The sequence below is a fragment of the Rhinolophus hipposideros genome, assembly GCF_964194185.1.
Source record: "Rhinolophus hipposideros genome assembly, chromosome: 8".
Taxonomy (NCBI): Eukaryota; Metazoa; Chordata; class Mammalia; order Chiroptera; family Rhinolophidae; genus Rhinolophus; species Rhinolophus hipposideros.
The window spans coordinates 909,521-935,400 of NC_138054.1; the positions used below are offsets into that span (position 1 = coordinate 909,521).

At 37.4% G+C, this 25,880-nt stretch overlaps 1 protein-coding gene across 6 annotated transcripts in view; it reads right to left on the reverse strand.

Moving 5' to 3' along the window:
* Positions 1-8,963: 8,963 nt before the first annotated feature.
* Positions 8,964-25,880, reverse strand: part of EXOC2 (exocyst complex component 2) — a 254,857-nt gene continuing 237,940 nt past the window's right edge. For all 6 annotated transcript variants that reach the window (XM_081056234.1, XM_081056230.1, XM_081056232.1 and 3 more), the window contains exons 26-28: positions 15,380-15,441; positions 13,144-13,203; positions 8,964-11,261 (exon numbers count right to left, since the gene is read on the reverse strand). In XM_081056234.1, the coding sequence (XP_080912360.1) occupies positions 11,168-11,261; positions 13,144-13,203; positions 15,380-15,441 (216 nt within the window). In that variant the 3' untranslated portion in view covers positions 8,964-11,167. The remainder of the gene's footprint in view (positions 11,262-13,143; positions 13,204-15,379; positions 15,442-25,880) is intronic.

Genomic DNA, 25,880 nt, shown 5'->3' on the forward strand with positions numbered 1-25,880 from the left:
TATAATTATGAAAAGTCCCTCATTTCTAATGACATTTTTGTCTCAAAATCTACTTTATCTCATATTAATAGTCACTGCAGCCTTCTTTTTGCTTATTGTTTGCTATGGTATATATTTTTTCCTATCCAGTTACTTTCAAACTACCTGTGCCTTTAAGTATAAAGTGCATCTTTTATCTTCTTTTAAATATAAAGTCCATCTGTTGTGAATAACATTTAGTTGTTATATAGCATACAGCATATGAATATATAGCATATATATTCATATATAGCATATATTATAGCATATAATATATTCATATATAGCATATGAATAACATAGCTTTTTTACCCATTCTGACCTCCTCTGCCTTTAATTGAAATGTTTAATCCATTAGTGCTTAATGAAATTATTACTACAGTTGTATTTGGGTATACAATTCTATTATTTGTCTTCTATTTGTTCTATTTTCTCTTCTTCCTTTCATGCATTTTAAATATTTGAATATTTTAAAAATTCAGTTATAATCTTCCTATTGGCTTTTTAGCTATACTTCTCTACATTACTGCTTTAGTGCTTGTTCTAGATTTACAATACATATCCTTAAGTTTGCAGTCCATTCGCTGTTAATATATTACTTCATGTAAATGTAGAAATGCTCCAACCATACAGGTCCATTCCCCCCTCCCTGTATGTTACACCGACATATGCTATAAACCCACAGCAACGATGTAATTTTTGCTCTAAACAGTCATATGTCATATATAAAAATTTTAAGAAAAAAGCAAAAACAGTTGTACTTACCCAGCTATTTCCCATCGCTGATACTCTTCACTGCTTTCTGAAGATCTGAGGTTCCATCAGATATCATTTCCTTTCAATCTGAAGAACTTCTTTAGCATTTTTTTTATAGTGTAGGTCTGCTGGCAACAAATTCTTAGTTTTATCTGAAAACATGTTTATTTTGTTTTCATTCTGAAAGAATATTCACTTGATATAGAATTGTGGGTTGACAAGAATTTTTCTCTTCCATCACTGCAAACATGGTTATTTCACTCTCTTCTGGCCTCCAGAGTTTCTGATGTGAACTCAGAAATGAATTCAAATGTTGTTCCCTTACATATAATATGTTGATTTTCTACTAACCTAACCCTAACCCTAACCCAAACCCTAACCAACATCATTATAATTCCTTAATATCATCAATATTGTTTAAATATTGTTAGAATAGTTTAAATTTTTCAAAATTGTTTAATTAAAAAATAATTTATTGGTTCAATTCAAATAAGAGCCATACAACACAATTAATTGATACATATCAGAAGTAAATTTTATTACATAGTATACCCTCTGGCCTCTCCCTCTCTCATTTTAATTTTGTCTGAAATTTCTTTGTTGAGGAAATGGGGTCGCTTGCTTTTGAGTTTCCTACAGTATAGACTTGCTGATTGTCCATTGATATGTTCTTCTATCCCCTGTATTTCCTATCAATTAAGTGATCTAAACACCTAAGTTGTACTTTTTTGGTGTATTGCAAGAGTTGTTTCTAATTATGGAATATGTAAAAATGTTTTCTGTATGCTAAGCCTGATTCAGTACCTCTAGCATCCAGGGATGTGGGGTGGAGTTATCATAAGAGAAGGCCACAACTTCTCTCCACTAACACTCCCTTCAATTTTTAAACGTTGCACAAAACAATCATATCTTATGAGCAGCAAATATGAAGACCATAATACATGTAAACAGTGTGGTGTTACAATCAAATAAACAAAAAGTTAATCTGAACTTTCAGCTATAGATGGTAGATTGAAACCACACATTAACTCTAACCAAAACTACAAAAATGACAGTACAGTTTTATATGTGTGTGCACGTGTGTGTATACACACAGCCTACATATTGTATATATCTATATACACACAGTCCATATACTGCATAACAGTACGTGTAACTATATATAGTTAATAATACAGTTACATGTGTATAAGAGGCATAAAGAAAAAGAGAATAGGAGAAATAGTAGCTAGAAGAGTTTAAGAGCTGCCAAGTATATGGGTGAGCAGAAACTGATTTAGCAGGTCTAAAAATATCAGAGCCTAAACTGACAGTATGAAAAACAAAGACGCAACCTAGTTTACACTGCAAAATTCCCAAAAGGCTCAAGAATTTGTGGTAAGGAAATTTCTGGAAGTGGGGATAAAGTTGGAGTTAAAACCAAGTGATCAGTTTAAAGGCTGTTTAAGAAATAGCCAGATATTCCCAGGTCGCTTCCTTCCCACAAAGCTGGGCAATGCCCTCTTCCCTCCCCCTCGAGCAGAAGACTAGAGCTTTATTCTCTGAGAAGGTACATGCAGAAGGTTGTGGAATACCAGATCCATTCGAGAGCAGGTGTGCTCCCCTGGCAAAACTGATCCCAAAGCCTTCTTCCTCTTCTTGCCTTCCAGAAGGCGTGAGATTGGAAGAACCCTCACTGGGAAATCTTATTAGCTCCAGAAAAATGACCTGAATATAATAATATTAGGGATTCCCAGCAAAAAGACCCATCCATACTACCCTAATTGAAGCTCAGTCAATAAGCTCCATCTACGTCATGGAGCTTACAATCCTATTCAACTTTTTAGTGCTCTACTGCTGAAAATGAATAAGTATCAAAAGCTTGCTAGAAATTTGAAGAAATCTTATGACATTTCTTCTAATGTCTAAGGCAGAAGAATAAGCAAATTGGAGACTATGCGAAAAGAAGAAAACTTCTAAAAGTAGTCTTAACCCAGAGAAATAAGAAATAAACAGGACTCTATTAAAAAGAATATTCAGAGAACAAAACAGTTCTTATAAATTAAAAACAACATACCAGAAATGAAAAAACCAATAGAAAGGTTGGATGATAAATGTGAGGACATTTCTCAGAAAGTAGAATAAAGAGAAAAGACAGAAAACAAGAGGAAAAAGATTATAAATTTTTTTATAAAGTACCAGGAGAGGAGATCCAACTACTAAAAATAAAGAAAAAACAGAGGGAGCAGAGGGATTGAAAAAATAATTCAAGAAAACTTCTCAGAATCTAAAGACATTAGACGCACTGCTAGGAATAAAAAGGCATCACTCTCAGAACATTAAGAACTTTCAGAGAACTGAGAAAAGGAGAAGATTCTACAAACAGAAAGAACAGAGACAGATAGACCCTGGACAACAACAGTGCAAAGGCTTGAGAATTCTAAGGAAAAAATGATTTCCAACCTAGAATTCTATATTCAGCCAAGGTCTCAAAAATTTTACCTCCCATATAATGTTTTCTTAAAACGTTACCAGAGGTTAAGTTCTATCAATAAGGGAACAAACCAAGAAAGAGGACAGCATGGGATAGAAAAGCAGTTGGTTCAACACAGAAGAGAGGCAGACACAGGAAAATTCCATGATGAGGATGATGAGTTTCAGGATGATGATGATGATGGGGGACCCTAAGATGACAGGTGTGAGGCTGACCTACAGAGTGCCAAGTCCAGACTAGAGGAGGCTGGGCAGCTGTGGGTGAGATTGCTAAAGATAAACTTGATGAAATATCTATGTGTTTGAATACAGTGCACAGATATTTGCATAACTTGGTTGGAGGAAGTTCTGGGATGAGGGAGAACTGCACAGAATACATAGGACATACAAAAAAATACAATAGGAAAAGGATCTTAGTATAGTAGTACCTCGGTTTTTGAACGTCTCCATTGACGAACATTTCGGTTTATGAAAGCCGTAAATTTTATGGATCTATGGTATCATTAGATAGCAAAATTCATGCTAAATTCACAGGTTTAGGGGTTGCTTTTAAAGGTCTGGAATGGATTAATCCATTTTGCATTACTTTCTATGAGGAAACCACACCTCGGTTTTTTGAATGTTTCAGAACTCAAACGGTTTTCTGGAATGGATTACTTTAAAAAACCAAGTTACCACTGTATTGGCTTAGCACTGAATGGCATTTACATAGACATAATAACTTAACACTGAATAATTATTGGAGCAAAATGAACATACTGGGAGGAAAGGTTAAGAGAAGTGTGTGTGGTAGACAATGAAAGAGAGCTAAGTTTTCACCTACTGTAGGAAGACCTCGGTGACTAAAGCTTAAGAATTACAAAAGTAGTAATATAAACCTGTTAAAATAGAGACCATGAGGTAAATACCAAAAAAATCAGATCAGCTAAAAGAGTTGAAAGTGGATAGCTTTAGGAAGCAGACAAAAGGGAAGGGAGATAGAGAGAGGAACTGTTCATTCCACAGACAGCTCTATGGAACCACTTGACTCTATAAAGTATGTATTTAATTAAAAAATATAAAAAGGTAATCTGACACCTTTGCTACTATAACTTCATCAACGACATCCAACAAATATTTCCTTATTTGGTGACAGCTGCTGGGCAAGAAGTTGTAGTCACCACACTGAGGTCACCCAATGGCTATATCCTTTGGACATATCCACGATGTTGAACCCTGACAATGTTTGACTACTTATTCTGACTGTGATTCTTGTTCTTATATTGATTTTTGTGACCCCATGATACCATTCTTCCCTGGTTCTCCTCCTCCCTCGTGATGAGTCCTCCTGCGGGACTTCCTTGGCAATTAAGTTTAGGTGGTGGTCTTGGTTCTCAGTGATTTGTGGCTAGCTAAAAGGTTTATAGGCAGGTGAGCCAGGAATATTCAAGAAAAATGAGATTGAAATAATAATCACAACAGTATTGACAATGGTCCCACAGAGTACCAGTCATGGTGTTAATGTTGATCAAGATGGCATGACATCGCCAGCGCCAACTCTATCTATGAGTTCATGGGTCTAGAAGGGAGAAAGGTATTTTGACACCCTGTTGGCTTTCATTAGCCGAATTACAACAGGTAACCCAAAGACCCAGATCCTGTTCATAAAATATTCATTGTTATGCATTTATAAGGTCTGGCAATTAAGTTGGCAAACTCATCCTAGAAAAAGTGCTACATACCTCATTGCTGAATATCACTACCATGCTTCTCTGAAAATAAGATGTAGCCAGACAATCAGCTCTAATGCATCTTTTGGAGTAAAAATTAATATAAGACCCAGTCTTATTTTACTATAAGACCGGGTATAACATAATACAATATATATAATATAATATAATATAATATAACATAACACAATATAACATAACATAGTATTATATAATATATATAACATAAAATACTGGGTATTACATAAGACTTGGTCTTATATTAATTTTTGTTTCAAAAGACGCATTATAGCTGATTGTCCAGTAGGTCTTATTTTGGGGAAAACACAGTATGATCACCTTCGAAGTACTCCCCTTGGGAAGCTATGCACCAACGCCAGTGCCTAGTAAACTCTTCAAAGCAATTTTAGAACTCTTTTTCTGGAATGGCCATCAGAGCTTTCATTGTATTACCCTTGATGTCCTGAATGGCATCAAAATGTCTGCCTTTCGCACTTTAAACAATAGCCAAGATATGGAAACAACCGAAATGCCCATCGGTCAATGACTGGATTAAGAAGCTGTGGTACATTTATACAATGGAGTATTACGCAGCCATAAAGAAAAAAGAAATCTTATCATTTGAAACAACATGGATGGATCCAGAGAACATTATGCTAAGTGAAATAAGTCAGAAAGAGAAAGACAAGTACCATATGATCTCACTTATATGCGGAATCTAAAGAAAAGAATATGTGTATGAACTAATCAGAAACAGTTTTGGGGACACAAAAAACCGAGAGTTGTTAGATGGGCGGGGGGGAGGGGGTTGGGGATGAGGGGACGGGTGAAGGGATTGGGGGGCGGCTGGTGACCACAGGATGGCCTCAGGGTTTTTTGAGAATTACTTTGGGGAACTTATTCAATAGTGTTTGGGGATTTTGTTGGGTGTTCGATGGACATGTGTCCTGTTTGGGAGACCACCTCAGGGATGCTGTGGATGCCTGGTCATGGCATTGTACACCAGAGGCTGGACATTAATGAATGCCAACTATAATTTTATGTGTATAATGTGATGGCTCGGTGTGAGGTCGGGGTGGTGGTGGATGGGGGGAGGGGGGTTCACGGTGTGAGGGATGTAAAAATATAATAAAATAAAATAAAACTATTAAAAAAAATGTCTGCCTTTCAATATTTCCTTTATCTTCAGGTAAAGAAAGAAGTCATTGCGGGCCAGATCAGGTGAGTAGGGAGGATGTTCCAATACAGGTATTTGTTTACTGGCTAAAAACTCCCTCACAGACAGTGCCCTGTGAGCTGGTGCATGGTCGTGATGCAAGAGACATGAATTATTGGTGAAAAGTTCAGGTCGTCTAACTTTTTCATGCAGCCTTTTCAGCCCTTCCAAGTAGTAAACTTGGTTAACTGTTTGTCCAGTTGGTACAAATTCATAATGAACAATCCCTTTGACATCAAAAAGGTTAGCAACATCATCTTGTCTCTCGATTTGGACTAATGGAACTTTTTTGGTTGTGGAGAATTGGCCGACTTCCATGGTGCACTTTGACGCTTTGTTTCAGGGTCGTATTGGTACACCCATGTTTCATCACCAGTGATAACACGGCCCAAAACATCGTCTTGCCTCTCCAAAAAGATCTTGGCAAACTTCGACTCTCGTTTTCTTTTGTTCATTGGTGAGCTCCTTCAGGACCACTTTTGCACACACCTTTCTCATGCCAAGATTTTCAGTTAAGGTTTTCCTAACTCTTTCTCTATCGATATTTACTTTGTCTGCTGTGCTTCTTATAGTCAGCCGATGATTTTGACACACAATTTGATGAATTTTTGCAATGTTTTCATCAGTTCTACTTGTTACTGGCCACCCTGACCACTTTTCATCAGTGACGCGTTCTCTCCCTTCAGGAAAATGTTTAATTCATTTCTTCATGGCATTATGCCCATAAACTTGGACTAACATGTCCTTAATTTCACTTCCACTCTTGCGAAGTTTAACAAGAAATTTAATGTTTGTTTGTTGCTCTAATTCAAACTCAGACATCCTTGCAACGGCACACAAAAACATGCAATAATGAATGCCACTCAGCAAGAGTCCACCACACGTCAACAAAACATGCTGTGAGACACTGATATATCAAGGTTATGAAACCTCACCGAGCTGTTTGTGCAGTGCTGCCAATGTAAGCGCATGGGGACAAGTTTGCGAACGTAATTGTCAAACCCTGTATAACACAGCAGATACAAAAAGGCTTTCTAGAGATACATATAATAAAACTAAACTCAAAATGTGGGTGAATACTTGGGAGACCACCTCAAAGATGGTGTAGTTGCCTGACCCCAGCGCTGTACACCTGAAGCTGGAGCTGAATAATATTGAATGTCAACTATAATTGAAGTCACAGGATGTGGAGTACAGCATAGGGAATAGTCAATGGAATTGTAACACCTATATATGAGATCAGAGGGGTAGTAGATTGGGGGAGGGGGTTATCACTTTGTGAGGGGTGTAAATGTCTTAACTATTACATTGTTTTGTACACCTGAAACTGAAAATTAAAATAACCCTAAGTATAAATATTCTCATTTTTAACATGCAATTAATTTTATTCAGGCCCCAAAAATTCCAATAAAGGATTAATAATGGGAAAAAATAAAAATGTGGGTGATTAAAAATGAGATGACATCAGTACACAAAAATGATGATTCTACTATATAAAAATATACAGCCTGCAATTAAAGCAAAGCTAAAATCATTAAAATTGCTGTCTAATTGAGGTATGTGTATCAAGTATTCAGTATACCTTTTAGATTTTCAAATCAGTTTATAAATCCATATGAAAACCTTTATGATAGTAGTGCTAGGTAAATGTTTAACGACAAATATGTATGAAGCTTCAGTCTACACTAGAACACAACTACTCAAGCATACTAAGTCTGACAATTAAGTACGGAAACTTGTTGCAAGAATGTTGTTAACCTTTTTGATATCAGAGGGATTATTCATTATGAATTTGTACCATCTGGACAAACAGTTAACCAAGTTTACTATTTGAAAGTGCTGAAAAGGCTACACGAAAAAGTTAGACGAAAACGACCTGAACTTTTCACCAACAATTCATGGCTCTTGCATCACGACAGTGCACGAGCTCACACGGCACTGTCTGTGAGGGAGGTTTTAGCCAGTAAACAAATAACTGTATTGGAACACCCTCCCTACTCACCTGATCTGGCCCCCAATGACTTCTGTCTTCACCCGAAGATAAAGGAAATATTGAAAGGAAGACATTTTGATGACATTCGGGACATCAAGGGTAATACGATGACAGCTCTGATGGCCATTCCAGAAAGAGTTCCAAAATTGCTTTGAAAGGTGGACTAGGTGCTGGCATCGGTGCATAGCTTCCCAAGGGGAGTCCTTCGAAGGTGACTGTAGTGATATTCAGCAATGAGGTATGTAGCACTTTTTCTAGGATGAGTTTGTGAACTTGTCAGGCCTTATATATTAAATAAAATATAATTTACTTATTTTAGAAATCTAACCTTTATTTAAAAGCTGGTGATTCATTACAACTTCCAGAAAACACATTGCAATACCTTATGCTATTAATAGAGTATCCCACAGCACATGATCAAAACAGAAGCACATATGACCATTTTGTACCAAATGTAGAATTAAAATGTAAGCTTTCCTATTCTTCCCCTTTAAGAAAACGGATGCAAGGATGACAGAGGCAGGAGAGTGCCTCGGAGCTGTGCCCACTGCAATGATGCTCGTTTTGTAATGCTGGGATCATTTCTAGAAAATGCCACTTTCATGGAACACTGATAGAGAAAGGCTTAGTAAAACCAAATTATTTCCAATACTTCTTCAGCACTGAAGGTGAGATCGCCTTTGCTAAGTACATGAAGCCAGGCTGACCATATGGATGTGGACTGCTAAACCCTAACGCCACCTGGGTGAGCAAGCAAGCACCTTGGAGTAACTTAACTTTTTTTTCTTGGCTCCTTTTTGTAAATTTGCTCCAAGTCTCTCAGATTTCTTCCAATGTATTTTATATTCAGCCATTTCCTCCAACCACCAAATTATTCTTTTGTAGCTCAAGCAGCTCTTAAAATGCCCCTTTCTTCTCAGAAGTTCCCCTAGACTTGTGGGGACGTTAGTCTTTGAAACACCTCATTTGGGTATGGGGTTTAGTTGCCTGCCTTCCATTCTCTGAAACACAACGCACTTGTGTATTCCTATTTTGCTTACATTTTATTATCCTTTGGTGTTTATGTGCTTCCCTGAGGTATGTCACTGGTGGAGGGACAGCAGAGAGCATGTTCAGGTGGGAGGAAGAATTGGCAGTAGTTAAGGAGCGATGAAGCCAGACGAGTGTGACACCTGCTTACCAGTCCTGTAGTCTCTTGGGTCTCTAAGACCCGAATTAGTCTTAGAGAAGTCACTAACCTCTCTCTAAGGTGATTTCCTCACCTGAGAAACGTGCATAGCACCACCTAGCTCATAACGTTTTCAGAAGGCTGTTGGGAGCTCTACGACAGGTAATTTCAGTGCAGTGTTCAGCTTGTGGGAAGCCCCCAGCCACCTGATAAAGGTTTTCTGACAATGGTTACACAAACACAAAGTAAACTGGAATTGAAGTGTTTATTCTGAATGTTAAAAAATTAAGACCTATAAAAAGTTACATAGAAAATAAAAATGTTGAAATAAAGATGCTTAGGGGAAATGTCAACTAAATTACATTTTGCACACATCAAGACACATTCTTGGCTGAATGCTCCATACTGGATATTTAAAATAACACAAATAGGATTGCATTTTTGTTAATTTAATTTGCAGTCATATTAGATACAATGGTTAACATGCTTAGGAGAGGCAATATTCCGTGTATTTCTTAGTGTTATTGAGCACATTTGTAAAAGATTAAACTTCACTGTGTTACTATGATTTTCCCCCATACACTAAATGAACAAACACAACACTGACTTATTTCAAATAATGAATATTGAATATGGTTATACTGTACTCTAAAATTACATTTATTAATAAAGATTAATTTTAGCATTAAAAAGGGGGATTCTGTGACACCCACAGAAAAATTTGAAAACCTGGACAAGTAGACTAAAATAGAGAATCACTCAGTTTTCTGAAGCAAATTGTATGACGAAGTTAGGTGGGGCAAGCTGACTTTGAGATCTCCCCGTGACCCAGACAAACGGCCATGCTCCTACTACTACCTAGTGACTGCGGAGCGTCTTTGAATCTTCAGAAAACATGGACTCTGCTAGAGCAGCCTTCTCTCAGCTACTGAGCAAGGCTAAGAAGTAGAGAGAAAAGGAACTGCCAGAGTGGAAGGAGTGGACCGCCCGGGCTGGGCTGACTCTTTAAGACCCTGCAGTTGTGCTCACAGTACCAACGCGCATCCAGGCTCCAACACATGGGGTTAAGGGCCTCCGGGACAGGCACACAGCCACGTGAAGCAACACTTAAAAAATTAAGAGTGGGTGCGACAAAATAGAAAGCTACCACGAAGAGACGCTTAATGTTTAGAACTGTGCCAAATAAAAATTAGGCAGCAAAATGCAAAGGTAACTTAACGACATCTAGACTACAAATAATCTACCCCCAATAGAACATATATTTTATGCAGACCACAATTTTTTTTTTAAATCTACTTGAATTAGGAGAGTTAGAGCAATTTGTATGAAATAAAGTTTTTAAGTACAGCTGTACAGCTTAGGAGAGTTAAAGCTCCAAGGATGTCTAAATATAACTTTCCAAATCTCTTCTTATGTCTGTCTATGTGTCTTGGAAGCTGCCGACACTAAAATTCTAGTAAATGAGACCCTGTAAAATGCTTTAGTATATATCACATGCCACCTCAAAAACACTCTCCGAAAAAGTAACTCTTCCTGTGGCATTCACCATGAAACATTTAGCTAAGAAAAAAATGTATACATTGAAAGTATTTTAAAGCCATACAGACCCAACGTAATAAAATTGAGAAGACAAACACTGCTTGGGCATTTCAAATAAGATTATTTGGGTTGAAATAAAACATCTACCAACATCTTTCTAAGCTACCAATTCAGGGGGCAAAGAGAGAGAGAGAGAAATTGCAAACCCAAAGGTTTATATACAAACCTCTGGAGGGCACTTAAGAAAGTGAGTATCTATTACTTGTTATCTTCAGACTGCCCTGATTTTGGAAGGATTATGTTTTCATCACAGTTGAAGCAGCAGCTTGGAAACAGGTGAGTTGCAGGTGCATGCCACTCTTGAACTTGTTCAGCAACTCTTCCAGCAACCTGCAGGGCAGAGATGGTTTTACCACCTGACAGGAAGAAGGCTGTCCAGCAATGTGAGAGAACACGCCCGCTAGCCAGCTGCCTGGTTCCGGCTTCTGCTTACTGAAACAATTATTTACCTATGGATTCTTAACTCAGTAACAGAGATAAGTCGATCAAAGAAGTTAGTCAAAAGGAAGATGTATATTTATGTTTATATATAAAAATCTTCCTCCTGTTCCTTTCCTCAGAATTAGTAAGCTTCTTCCCTCACACAGACTGCTTGCGCCTGTACTTTTCCTTAATTCACCATTTAAACATTTACATATATCAAAATGTACTCTCTTTGGCTTATTAACACTGCTGACAAACACATCTGAACAGCCTAACAGCCCACAATGGGGATGCAGAGCAGTCCGCCACGCTCCCAGCTCTCGTGCTGCCCTTTCCGGCCACCTTTCCCTTCACCCCCACCTAGTCCTGGGCAGCTATTTGTCTATTCGCTCTTATTTTGCAACTTTTTCTTTAATAAATATTGACGAGTAGTGAATCACGCACCATCAGAATCGGGGTTAGTTCTAACTCCACTGGGCAAATCATTCTACTACTTGGTAACTCAGTTTGTTTCCTTAAATGGTCTGATAGATGCACAGAATTTTGGCACCAGAAGGGATCCTAGATTCAGATGAAGTGACCAAGAAGTGGGCTTATTGGTATTGGGGTCAACAGATTAATTCATGGTTTATTTTAACACTGTGCAATATCAGAACACTATTCCAACAATAGATGTAAAATACAGTCCCCACCTAGAACTATATCAAGGGTCCGTCATTCTCAACTCCCCCCGAAAAGCACTAGCCTTTTTTGCCATGTTCCACAAGTTAAAAGTCATAGTGAGCTTTAATCTTTATCATATTATCTTAAAGAAACAAACAGGGCTTAGAAACATTTTAGATAAAGCCTGACGGCTAGTGTGAGAAGAAGGAAGCAGGAAGATGGAAGACAGGCATGGACGTGGTGTGGGCACAGCCCTTGGCTTGCCTACTTAGGGACATCCAGCAGGAGAAGTGGTTTGCCACCCGCTCCCCCAGGCCAGCCCAGGTCTCGGCATGACGCTTTCCCACCAGTAGCTGGTTCCACATGCTCTCTCTGCTCTGAGTTCCCACAACACTCACCTGGGCTCCATCACAGAGCCCACACACACTGAGTCTGTCCCGCAGATTAAGGCTACCACAACTATACCACAGACCAGTTTTGGGACTGGTTTGTGTATGACCAGCAAACGCAAAGGTGGGTGGCCTTCAGTTACAGCTGGTGAAGGAGCAGAGAGCTGCATGTTTCTGCTGCCTTGGCAGAGGGGAGGCTGGGCATTCGTGAATGTGCTGGCCTAGATTTTGTCTCAGGTCAGAATTTCCTGTTTAATATTAGTAGCAAAGTTTAAACTCAGGCTGGGACAAACAATGCAATACTAGTGAAACGTATGTAATTTTATTATGTCTTACGTAATTATTCTTAATAATTTCTATTATACAGAGCATAAAATATACATTGCTGGACTACTCAAAGGAAAAATAATCATTGATCCCTGCATTTTACTCTCTTACATTTCTCTGAATATTATCTTCTTTAAAATTTAAGACATAACATAGTTTACTGAGTCAAAATAAGTTCTCTTTTATGTTTTCTATACTAGTTATGTAAAACAAGAAAATAACTAATTTCTAAATTGCTATGAATCCCGAAGAAAAGTTTTACCTTACTCTGTCGCTTGGGAGACAAGCAAGGCGTAGCTAATAGAACACGTACTATTAAGGCCACACAGCTCTTCCTTAAATCCAAATAGTGATTCAGAGAGAGTACTTTTAGGTAACAAACCTTGTAACAAACGGCATACAGAACTTACTTTTTATCTGCTCCGCTGGACAGCTGAGGCAGGGCTTCCAAAGCCTGTTTAAAACTAGACCTAGGAAACAAACACCAATATTTAAGTTGAAATATTTCATGTTTCTAAGGGGAATTAAGGGCATCATTAAAAATTCTTAAGCATACTTTAAATATAAAGAAACCAGTGAAGCATGCAGAAAAATGAGAAAAAATAAAAGTGAAAAACAATAGAAAAAGTAAAAGTGAGTGTATAATTACCAGACAGAGGCTTTGTAGGAGGGTCAGAAAAAGAGAGACACTGACTTTTATAAAAGGACGCTGCTGTCCATGGCAGACGAGAGCTTAATGTGGATGTTTAATTTTTTTTAAAGTCTTTATTTTCAAAACAAAACTGAACTATAGATAAAGCAACTGGTAAGATCTTGTGAAAGATGACACGAATGGGGACATTTATAGTATTGACAGGCCCAAGGCCTAACTTACAGCCAATATCTTATAACTGAACACAATTCTTACAGAATTTAGCTATATTATATTTTAAATTTGTAGGTTCCTGGAGACATGTGTCTGTGTGTGTGTGTGTGTGTGTGTGTGTGTGTGTGTGTATTTAAAATTCATTCTTTCACTTCATGAAAAAGAGAAAAAATTTACAACCAATTTGGTGTATTTAACTTGTTCAAGTAGAAAGTACAAGAAAAATTAGTGAATCAAATGAAAAGCATTTTAGGGGAGATTATTTGGTAATAATTTGTACCATTCACTAAGAAACAGTTTTTAACTTCTCTTTTTTTCTTTTACGAGTGGTTGACTATGGTGAAGAAATAAATATGACTATACATGACCAGAGTGCTCTTTGAGTTTGTATTGTAAAACTGTCTCATTAGTGGTCCAGGAAATATACTTCTGAGCAGTTCTTCCCAAATGAGGGCAGGCGTCACAGCAGCATGGAGACCGCAGGCCCAGTGCAGCCATGGGGACAGCACTGGGGGCGTCAGCTGCTCCGGGTGGGATGGGCAGCTCGGAGAACACTCAGCCCCCTTCTCCACATGAGGCTGGCTCTCTTCTTTCCTGATGGAAGGGGGAAGTCTCTCTAATGATTTCCACGATCATCTTATTTCTTGCAAACCTCTTCTCAATTAATCAAAACAAATATGATGCTATTATTCTTTATTTTTACATTACCACAGTCATGAGGAAGAAGATGATACCACCTATTATTTGTAATGTGCCAACAGTTTAGAAGGTGACCTGCAATATTTTCTCATTTAATATCCCCAAAACTTTGCCTAGAAAGAATTATTATCTTCCTTTTAAAATGAGGAGCTTAGGCTATGAAATGTTAAGTTAGTGAGAATCAACACAAAGGTACTTACACAAGGCATGCATATGTATCAAACATTCACTGAGTACTTTCTGTGATCTGTTACTGAGCACTTCATGCAGAAAAACAATGGTGGGGAAAAGGTGAGGGTGAACAGCTAACATGGGAGCCATGAGGAGCAGGAATAAGAAGCTAACTTTCTTTGTTAGGAAACAATTTAAGAAGTCGTTCAGTTGTAATGGTGACAGTAAGAGTGATGGCATAAGCTATGTTATGAAAAGATAGGAACGAATGAATTAGTATATTGTACAAAATATCCTTAAACATTTTTTTATATACTACTTGGCTTCTCATGCACATTAACAGTATAACCCAGTATTCCTTAGGTAATATTGCCAGTGGGGTAAACAATTTTGTAAAAAAAGCAAGCAGTCTAGTCAGTGCTCTTTCAGTTCACCTATTGATATTTTAATGATAGGAAATCCTGACTTTCATTCAAAACAGCTAAAAATTATCATCAAATTTCCACTACAAAATTTTGCAGAGAAACCACAAGGCTTCCTCTTATGCTGGTATTTACAATGCTCGAACTGTCCTTCAAAGTCTGCTACGAATTGATTAAGACTCAGCTCTTACTCTCTGCCTTTAAAGAATACATTACTGATGAGAGTAAGATTTACCTTATGGAATGAAAACATAAACTTATATTAAACCTTTTCCCTTTATATTATGCTACAAAGAACTAGACTTAGGAGTCCGTGGCTTAGTATAGGTGGGCACTTTTTAACTGAAAAATTGATCAATCAAATATAAACTTTATCACCTCACAAAATCACGAGCATTCACCCTGCTCAGCTGACTTTACAAAGGATTTTATGTACGAGGATGACAAGAACTTCTGATGAAGTACACACAAGGACACACAGCACCTCACCTGCTCTCGGGTGTCAGGTAAGCAGCCACAGTGTCCCTCAAAGCACAGATTTCAAGTCTTGCCTAAAGATGAGAAAAGGACAAAGTAAGTGACAACGGAACTGTGACAGTTATCAAACAGAAACAAGTGGTGAGGGAGACAGAGTCCATCCTGCTCCCTGGAGGCAAAGTGCTGGCAGAACACTGCAGGCACACAATTACCTCCACGTCCATCCAAAGAATTGGCTGTGACAGAATTTCCTTTTACCAAGAATAATGTACAATCAAGTATGGCAGTGTGAAGGCAGAAAGCTAGATATCTAACTATAAAAGGTACAAACGACACAAGGATTTCCCAGCATTCTGTATTTACTATCTAACTAGTCATTTTTCTTTTAGTCTCCTTGTGGGAGAAAGGAAAGTCTGAAACACTGTCCCTGAATCGTTCCCTTCCTCCACAGATTTAAGGAAGTGGGCTGGCTTACTTCCTTACACCTATGCCCTCCTAGTCACACTGACTAATTTCAAAAGCTGAGCTAAATCTCTACAGAGTCAATGCAATGCCTATTAAAATCACAGCTGGCTTTTTATTTTGAACAGAAATTAACAAGCTGATCCTAAACAAATAAAACAATCTTGGAAAAGAATAACACAGCTGGAGAAATTCACACTTCCTGATATCAAAACTTACCACAAAGCTACAATAATCAAGACAGTGTGATACTTGCATATGGACAGACATAATAAGTCAACAGAATAGGATTGAGTGTCCAGAAATAAACCCTTACATTTATGATCAACTGATTTTTGATGATGATGCTGAGACCATTCAATGGGCCAAGAAAAGTCTCTTCAGCAACTGATGTTCGGACAACTGTATATCCATATGCAAAAGATTTAAGTCCTATCCCTCCCTTAACACAAAAATTAACTTAAAATGGACCTAAGTATAAGTGATAAAACTATAAAACCCTTAGAATAAAACAGGAGTAAATCTTTGTAATGTTGGACTGGGCAAACCTTCTTAGAAATGACATCAAAGTACAAGCAATGAAAGAAAAAACAGATGAATTGGACTTCATCAGAATTTAAAAATTCTGTGCTTAAAAGGAAACCATCAGGAAAGTGAAAGGCCAACCCACAAAACTAGATACCACTTCCCACACAGGAGGATGGCTATAATCTATTAACACAGACAGAAAAGTGTATTGCCAAGGCTGTAGAGGAACCGGACTCTTTATACATGGCTGGTGCGAGAGTAAAATGGTGTAGCTATTTAAAAATAGTCTGGAAGTTCATCAAAAGATTAAACAGAGTAACCACATGACCTAGCAATTCCACTCCTAGGTATGTAACTAAGAGAAATGAAAACCTATGTCCACAAATAGCTTGTAAATGAAATGTTCACAGAGTCATTCTTCATATTAGCCAGAAGTGGAAACAACCCAATCATCAAATAATAAATGAATAAATAAAATGCGATATATTTACAACAATGGAATATTAGTCAGCCATAAAAAGGAATGCAGTGCTGCTACATGTTACAACATGCACGAACCTTGCAATTATTATGTTAACTGACAGAAGCCAGTCACTATGATTCCAATTATATGAAATTTTCAGAACATGCAAGTTATACAGATAGAAAGCAGACTGGTGCTTGTCTATGCCTGGGGAGGAGAGCTGGGAGGAAAACAGAGTGACTGCTAATGGGTCTGGGGTTCCTTTATGGTGATACAATGTTCTAAATTGATTGTGGTGATGACTTACTTTGTGAACATAGTAAAAACAATCACTGCAAGGAATACGTTTTTTTTAAAACCTCAAAAAGCATATTTTATTTTCAATTTGGCTTTTGTGAAAGGTGTCATTTAATTTCCACAAATACAGCCAGAAAGGTACAATGTAGATTTTCATGTACTTAATTACAAGAGCTTCCATCGTGTTTAGAAGGACTCTTTCAGAGCTACGGACAATCCAATCTTTATTTTATTGCCTTTTTTTTTTCCCCCAGCAAACCTGTATTCTTTTTTTTTTTTTTTTTGGTGCTTATTATATGACTTGTTCTAACTCTTTTTTTTTTTAATTTATTAGTTTCAGGTGTACAAGACAAGGTAATACTTAGACGTTCATCATTTATATCCCTCACACTGTGAACCCCCTTCCCCCATCCACTATCCCTCCGACCTCGCACCGAGCCATCACATTATATATATAAAATTATAGTTGGCATTCATTAATGTTTAGCTTCTGGTGTACAATGCCATGATCAGGCATCCACAGTATCCCTGAGGTGCAAACATGTATTCTTTATTTAAGATTTTATAGGAGAAGGAATCCATTAGACTATGACAGAACAACCAATAAAAAAAGAATACAGTAGAGGACGAGCTTAACTCGTGCACGGATTCTAGATTAAATTTACACATTGCATGTCTTCACTCAGCAGAATTGAATAATATTGTCAGTGGATGCATGTAAGTTTCCTACACCATTGTTTTTTTTTTAAAGGTTTTTTCTTAAGTTTTTTTTTAAAATTAAATAATTGTTTTATTTTTCAATTACAGTTGATATACAATAGTATATTAGTTTCAGGTGTATAGCAGTGATTAGACATTTGTATAACTTACGAAGTGATCACCCCAATAAATCTAGTACCCATCAGATACCATATATAGTTATTACAATATTACTGACTATATTCCTCATACTATACCCTTCATCCCCATGACTATTTTGTAACGACCAATTTGCACTTCTTAATCCCTTCACCTTTTTCACACTGCACCTAGACCCTCTCACATCTTTTACCCCAACAAATCTAGTATCCCTGACACCATACATATTTATTACAATATTATTATGTTTTTATGCTATACCCAATATCACCATAACTACTTTATATATATATATATATATGTGTGTGCGTGTATATATATATACACATATATATACACATATATACATATATATATATATATATATATATATATATATATATATATATAATTATAGTTGGAAACCCCGTGGCCATCTTGTGGTTACCAACTATTTTCTAATCCCCTCACCTTCCCCCTTATCTTCAACCCCTGCCCATCTAACAACCCTCAGTTTTTCCTTTGTCTCCAAAACTGTTTCTGATTAGTTCATTCACTTAATCTCTTCTTTAGATTCCGCATATAGGTGAGAACATATGGTACTTGTCTTTCTTTGTCTGACTTATTTCACTTAAGATAATGTTCTCTAGGTCCATCCACGTTGTTGCAAATGGTAAGATTTCTTTCTTCTTTATGGCTGCGTAATACTCCATTGTATAAATGTACCACAGCTTCTTAATCCAGTCATCTACCGATGGGCATTTGGGTTGTTTCCATGTCTTGGCTATTGTGTATAGTGCTGCAATAAACATAGGAGTGCATAAAGATTTTTGAATTGGAGTTTTGGATTTCTCCGGATAGATACCTAAGAGTGGAATTATTGGATCACAGGGTAGTCCCATTTTCAGATTTTTGAGATACCTCCATACTGTTTTCCATAGTGGCTGCACCAATCTGCAATCCCACCAACAGTGCACAAGCGTTCCCTTTCTCCACATCCCCGCCAGCACTTGTTGTTTGTTGATTTATTGATGATAGCCATTTTGACTGGGGTGAGGTGGTATCTCATTGTGGTTTTTATTTGCATTTCTCTGATGGTCAGTGAGGTTGAGCATTTCTTCATATGTCTGTTTGCCATCTGTATGTCCTTTTAAGAAAAATGTCTCTTCATGTCCTCTGCCCATTTTTTAATTGGGTTGTTTGTTTTTATGGAGTTGAGTTGAGTGAGTTTTTTATAAATTTGTGATATTAACCCCTTATTGGATATGTCATTGGCAAATATCTTTTCCCATTCAATAGGATCCCTTTATGTTTTATTGATGGTTTCCTTTGCTGTAAAAAAACCTTTTAGTTTGATGTAATCCCACATGTTGGTTTTTTCTCTTACTTCCCTGGCTCAAGAGGATATATCAGTAAAAATCTTACTCCGGATAATGTCTGTTAAGTTTCTTCCTATATTTTCTTCTAGGTATTTTATGGTTTCTTATCTTACATTTAAGTCTTTAAGCCATTTTGAATTTATTTTTGTATATGGTGTAAGGAGGTGGTCCAGCTTTATTTTTTGCATGTGTCTATCCAGGTTTCCCAACAGCACTTATTGAATAGACTGTCTTACCCCATCGTACATTCTTGTTTCCATTGTCGTAGACTAAATGGCCATATAGGCATGGATTTATTCCTGGACTCTCTATTCTGTTCCATTGATCTATGTGTCTATTTTTATGCCAGTACTATGCTGTTTTGATTACTGTAGCCTTGTAGTATAATTTGAAGTCAGGTATTGATATACCTCCCACTTTGTTCTTATTTCTCAAGATTGCTGAGGCTATCCGGGGTCTTTTATGGTCCCATATAAATTTTAGGATTATATATTCTATTTCTGTGAAAAACGTCGTTGGTAGATTGATAGGAATTGCGTTAAATATGTATATTGCCTTAGGCAGTATGGACATTTTAACTGTATTAATTCTTCCTCTCCATTAACATGATATGTGTTTCCAACTGTTTATATCTTCTTTCATTTCTTTCTTCATTGTCTTATAATTTTCTGAGTACAGATCTTTTACTTCTTTGGTTAAATTTATTCCCAGGTATTTTATAGTCTTTGGAGCAATCGTAAATGGGATTGTTTTTTAATTTCTCCTTCTGATGTTTTATTATTGGTATATACAAATGCAACTGATTTCTGAATATTAATTTTGTATCCTGCTGCTTTACTAAATTCATTTATCAGCTCTAATAGTTTCTTGGTAGAGTTTTTAGGGTTCTCTCTATATAGTATCATATCATCTGTATGTAATGATAATTTTACTTCCTCCTTACCAATTTGGATGCCTTTTATTTCTTTTTCTTGTCTGACTGCTGTGGCTGGAACTTCCAGCACTATGTTGAATAGAAGTGGAGATAGTGGGCAAACTTGCCTTGTTCCTGATCTTAGGGGAATGGTTTTAGCTTTTCCCCATTGAGTGTGATGTTAGCTGTGGGTTTGTCATATATGGCCTTTATTATGTTGAGATATGATCCCTCTATTCACACTTTCTTAAGGGTTTTTATCATAAATGGCTGCTGGATTTTATCAAATACTTTTTCTGCATCTATTGATATGATCATGTGATTTTTATTTTTCATTTTGTTAATGTGGTGTATCACATTAATTGATTTGCGGATGTTGAACCACCCCTGCATACCAGGGATGAATCCCACTTGATTATGGTGTATGATCTTTTTAATGTATTGCTGAATTCTGTTTGCTAATATTTTGTTGAGAATTTTTGTATCTATGTTCATTAGAGATATCGGCCTGTAGTTTTCTTTTTTTGTAGTGTCTTTGTCTGATTTGGGGATCAGGGTGATAGTGGCTTCGTAAAAAGTGTTTGGGAGTCTTCCCTCCTTCTGGATTTTTTGGAAGAGGTTGAGGGGAATAGGTGATAATTCTTTTTTGAACGTTTTGAAAAATTCACCTGTAAAGCCATCTGGTCCAGGGCTTTTGTTTGTTGGGTGATTGTTGATTACTGATCCAATTTCCCTGATGGTAATCAGTCTATTCAGGTTCTCTGTTTCTTCTTGAGTTAGCCTTGGAAGGTTGTACGCCTCTAGAAAATTGTCCATTTCTTCCAGATTGTCAAATTTGTTGGCATATCACTATGGAAAATAGTATGGAGGTATCTCAGGAATCTGAAGATAGAACTACCCTATGATCCAGTAATTCCACTCCTAGGCATCTACCCGGAGAAATCCAAAACTCCAATTCAAAAATCTGTATGCACTCCTATGTTCATTGAAGCACTTTATACAATAGCCAAGATATGGAAACAACCGAAATGCCCATCGGTCGATGACTGGATTAAGAAGCTGTGGTACATTTATACAATGGAGTATTACGCAGCCATAAAGAAAAAAGAAATCTTATCATTTGCAACAACATGGATGGATCTAGAGAACATTATGTTAAGTGAAATAAGTCAGAAAGAGAAAGATAAGTACCATATGATCTCACTTATATGCGGAATCTAAAGAAAAGAATATGTGTATGAACTAATCAGAAACAGTTTTGGGGACACAAAAAACCGAGAGTTGTTAGATGGGCGGGGGGGGGGAGGGGGTTGAGGATGGGGGGAAGGTGAAGGGATTGGGGGGCGGCTGGTGACCACAGGATGGCCTCAGGGTTTTTTGAGAATTTCTTTGGGGAACTTATTCAATAGTGTTTGGGGATTTTGTTGGGTGTCCAATGGACATGTGTCCTGTTTGGGAGACCACCTCAGGGATGCTGTGGATGCCTGGTCATGGCATTGTACACCAGAGGCTGGACATTAATGAATGCCAACTATAATTTTATGTGTATAATGTGATGGCTCGGTGTGAGGTCGGGGTGGTGGTGGATGGGGGGAGGGGGGTTCACGGTGTGAGGGATGTAAAAATAAAATAAAAAATAAATAAAAAAATAAATAAATAAATAAAAAAGAAAAAAAAAGAAGGAAAAAAAGAAAAATTTGTTGGCATATAGTTGCTCATAGTAATTTCTTAAAAATTTTTGTAATTCTGCGGTGTCTGTTGTCACTTCTCCTCTTTCATTTCTGATTTTATTAATTTGAGTCCTCTCTCTCTTTTTTTTAATGAGTCTGACTAAAGGATTGTCAATTTTGTTTATCTTCTCTAAGAACCAATTCTTGGATTCATTGATCTTTTGTATTGTTTTTCTGGTTTCTATTTCATTTATTTGTGCTCTGATCTTTATTATCTCCTTCCTTGTGCTCCCTTTGGGCTTATTTTGCTGTTCTTTTTCAAGATCCCTTAAGTGTGAAGATAAACTGTCGATTAGTGATGTTTCTTGTTTCTTTAGGTAGGCCCGCAATGCTATGAATTTCCCTCTTAGGACTGCTTTCGAGGCATCCCATAGATTTTGGGTCATCGTGCTTTCATTTTCGTTTGTCTCAAAATATCTTTTGATTTCTTCCTTGATCTCCTGCTTGACCCATTCATTATTTAGTAATAAGTTATTCAGCCTTCATGAATTGGTTTGTCTTCCAGTTCTTTTCCTGTAGTTCATCTCTAATTTCATAGCACTGTGATCAGAGAAGACAACTGGTATGATTTCAATTTTCTTAAATTTATCAAGACTTGTTTTGTGGCCTAACATATGGTCTATCTTGGATAATGTTCCATGTGCGCTTGAGAAAAACGTGTTTTCTGCAGCATTGGGGTGAAATGCTCTGAAAACATCGATTAAATTCAAGTGGTCCAATGTATCATTTAAGGCTGTTGTTTCCTTATTGATTTTCTGTGTGGAGGACCTGTCCCGTGTTGTCAGAGGTGTGTTGAACTCCCCGACTATGATAGTGTTACTGCTGATCTATGTCTTTATGTCAGTCAGTACCTGTTTTACATATTTAGGTGCTCCTATGTTGGATGCACAGAAGTTTACTAGGGTTATGTCCTCTTGTTGGATCAATCCCTTTATTATTATATAATGCCCATCTTTATCTTTTAATATGTTCTTCATTTTAAAGTCTATTTAGTCAGATATAAGTATTGCAACTCCAGCTTTTTTCTCTTTCCATTTGCCTGAAATATCTTACTCCAACCCTTCACTTTCAGCCTGTGTTTGTCTTTTGATCTGAGGTGTCTCTTGTATACAGCATATACAAGGGTCTTGCTTCCTTATCCACTCAGCCACCCTATGTCTCTTGATTGGAGCATTTAATCCGTTTACATTTAAAGAGATTATTGATAGGTACATAGTTATTGCCATTTTTAAAATTTGTAGTTAGATTGTTTTCATCTTTCTTCTATTTACACATGTCCTTTTAGTATTTCTTGCAATGCTGGCTTGGTGGCAATAAATTTCTTCAGTTTATTCTTTTCTGGGAAGCTCTTTATCTCTCCATCAACTTTAAATGATAGTCTTGCTGGATAAAGCAATCTAGGTTGTAGGCCTTTGTTTTCCATCACTTTGAGTATCTCCTGCCACTCTCTCCTGGCCTGAAATGTTTCTATAGAAAAGTCATTTGATAGTCTTATGGGAGTTCCCTTGTATGTAACCCTCTGTCTTTCTCTTGCTGCTTTTAGGATTCTCTCTTTGTCTTTAAGCTTTGCCATTTTAACCATAATGTGTCTTGGTGTGGACCTGTTTGGGTTTGTCCTGGTTAGAACTCTCTGCACTTCCTGGGCTTGTATGTTGGTTTCATTCATCAGGTTAGGGAAGTTTTCTGACATTATTACCTCAAATATGTTCTCAATCCCTTGCTTCCTCTCTTCACCTTCTGGTATTCCTATGATGTGCATGTTGTTGTACTTGATGTTATCCCAGAGGTCTCTTAAACCATCTTCATTGTTTTTTATTCTTTTTTCTTTCTGGTGTTCTGTTTGGGTGATCTCTGCTAACTTGTCTTCTAAGTCGCTGATTCGATCCTCTGCTTCATCTAACCTGCTGGTAATTCCTTCAAGAGAGTTCTTCATTTCGGTAACTGTGTTCTTTAGTTTTAACTCATTGTTAGTTATGATTTCTACATCCTTCTTTATGTCTTTTCTAAGCTCGTTAAACATTCTTATCACCAGTGTTCTGAACTCTGTCTCTGATAGGTTCATTTGGTTCCTATTTGGTTCATTTGGAACCTCTGCTTCATTTGGTTCCAGTTTTGGAGGCTTGTTCTGTTCTTTTATATGGGACATGTTTCTTTGTTTCCCTATTCTGGCTGACTCTCTGTGGTTGCTTTAATGAATTAGGTAGATCCCCTAGAGTTCTTAGTTCTTGCTGGGTTATCTTATATAGTATGTGTCCTTTATATTTGACTTGCACTACTTTATTCTTCTCCTCTGCGTGTGCTCCAAAGGTGACTCTTGTGTTGTGTATATTGTCCTGTTAAAGAAGATCTTTAATTGCTTTTTGCTTGTGAGTAGGTGGGGTTAACTCCCAAGCTGACTAGTTGTGAGACTTGGCTCTGCCCACCGCAGGGTGTTCTGCTGTGTGAGGATTGACCACTTAAATGTGGTTTGGCCTCCATGGGCTCTTGTGCCTGCAGAGAATTACCTCTGGGTGTGTGACTTGTAGGTCAAACACGGTAGTACTCTGGTTTGGTCTGGAGTTGGCCTCTGGACATGTTGAATCTTGTGCCTCTTAAGCTGGGCCCTCCTGGCTTTTGTGTTCTCTGTTCCGCCCTGGGGTCCCGTGATTCTTGCCGACTGCGTTACCACCGCTGCCGCTGCCACCACCACAGCTGCCACCGCTGCCGCCGGCCAAGATTCCACCGCGGGATCGCGCGTTTCCACTCTGCTCCCTTCCTTCTTCCCCTGCTCGCCCAATTTGCACACCTGCAAGTAATCCTTCCACGAATCTCTTAGCTGTTCTGCGTGTTGAGCAAAAAGTTCTCTGATGGGTTACATGTCCCGTTTGTAATACGATCCGGAGGAGAACTCAGAAAGTGCGTCCCGCTGCCGCCATTTCTATGACGTCACCTATGTTATTGTCTGAAAGGTTTACTTTTTATCTTACAGAAATACTGTATGGTATATGAGTTATATCTGCATAAAATGTTTATGACCAAAAATCTAACCTAAAGCTTATACTTCTTTGCAAGTTTGAAAAAGTGTGACTTTACAGACGGATCAGTTGATCAGTTTTTCCTCCGAGTTCTAGAAGAGCCTCTGATGATGAAGCCCACATCCTCCACCTTTGACTCAGGTACACAGGGTATGGGTGAGGCTCAGGAGACTATTTCAAAGAAACAGCCATTATTCTCGAGAAGCGCATTGAATGTAAAACAATGATTTTTTAAAAACGCTAGTTGTTTAAATTAGAGTTAATTAGAAATTCTGTCACCAATCTAGATAAAAGCTGATTTATATAATAAGATAGAGTATATTCTGTGAAACTTTTATATTTGGAAAGTAACTGTTCAGTTTCATTTTTCAGTGCTTTAGAAGCCTGAAAAATAGTTTGTAACTAGAAAGCATATGTATAAAATCTACCTCTATTGTTTATACTCTAGTTTTCGTAAAAAACATACATATGAGGAAAATACCAAAGAGAAAAAATAAGGTAGAACTTTTAGTTGAATATTTTAGGACAATTCAATAAATCACTGTAAAACTAATCTTCCTGTAGAAATTTTATTCAAATAAAGTGATAGACTGTTTTAATTAATCTATGAATTATGACAGTTATAAAAGTTGTGGTTATTTATATAATATACAAAAAAACTATATGCCAGAAAATGTCATGCTGAACGATCAGCTAAAATCACCAACTGTCACTGTACTCCTCTCTAAACTGGCTCTTAGGAAAGTTTTGAAGACTAATGCATTGGCCTTTTATGAAAATAACTATGAAAGATTAACCTGTAGGGGCAGACAGGTGGCTCAGTTGTTTAGAGCGGGAGCTCTGGGAAACGGGGCTGCCGGTTCGATTCCCACATGGGCCAGGGAGCTGCA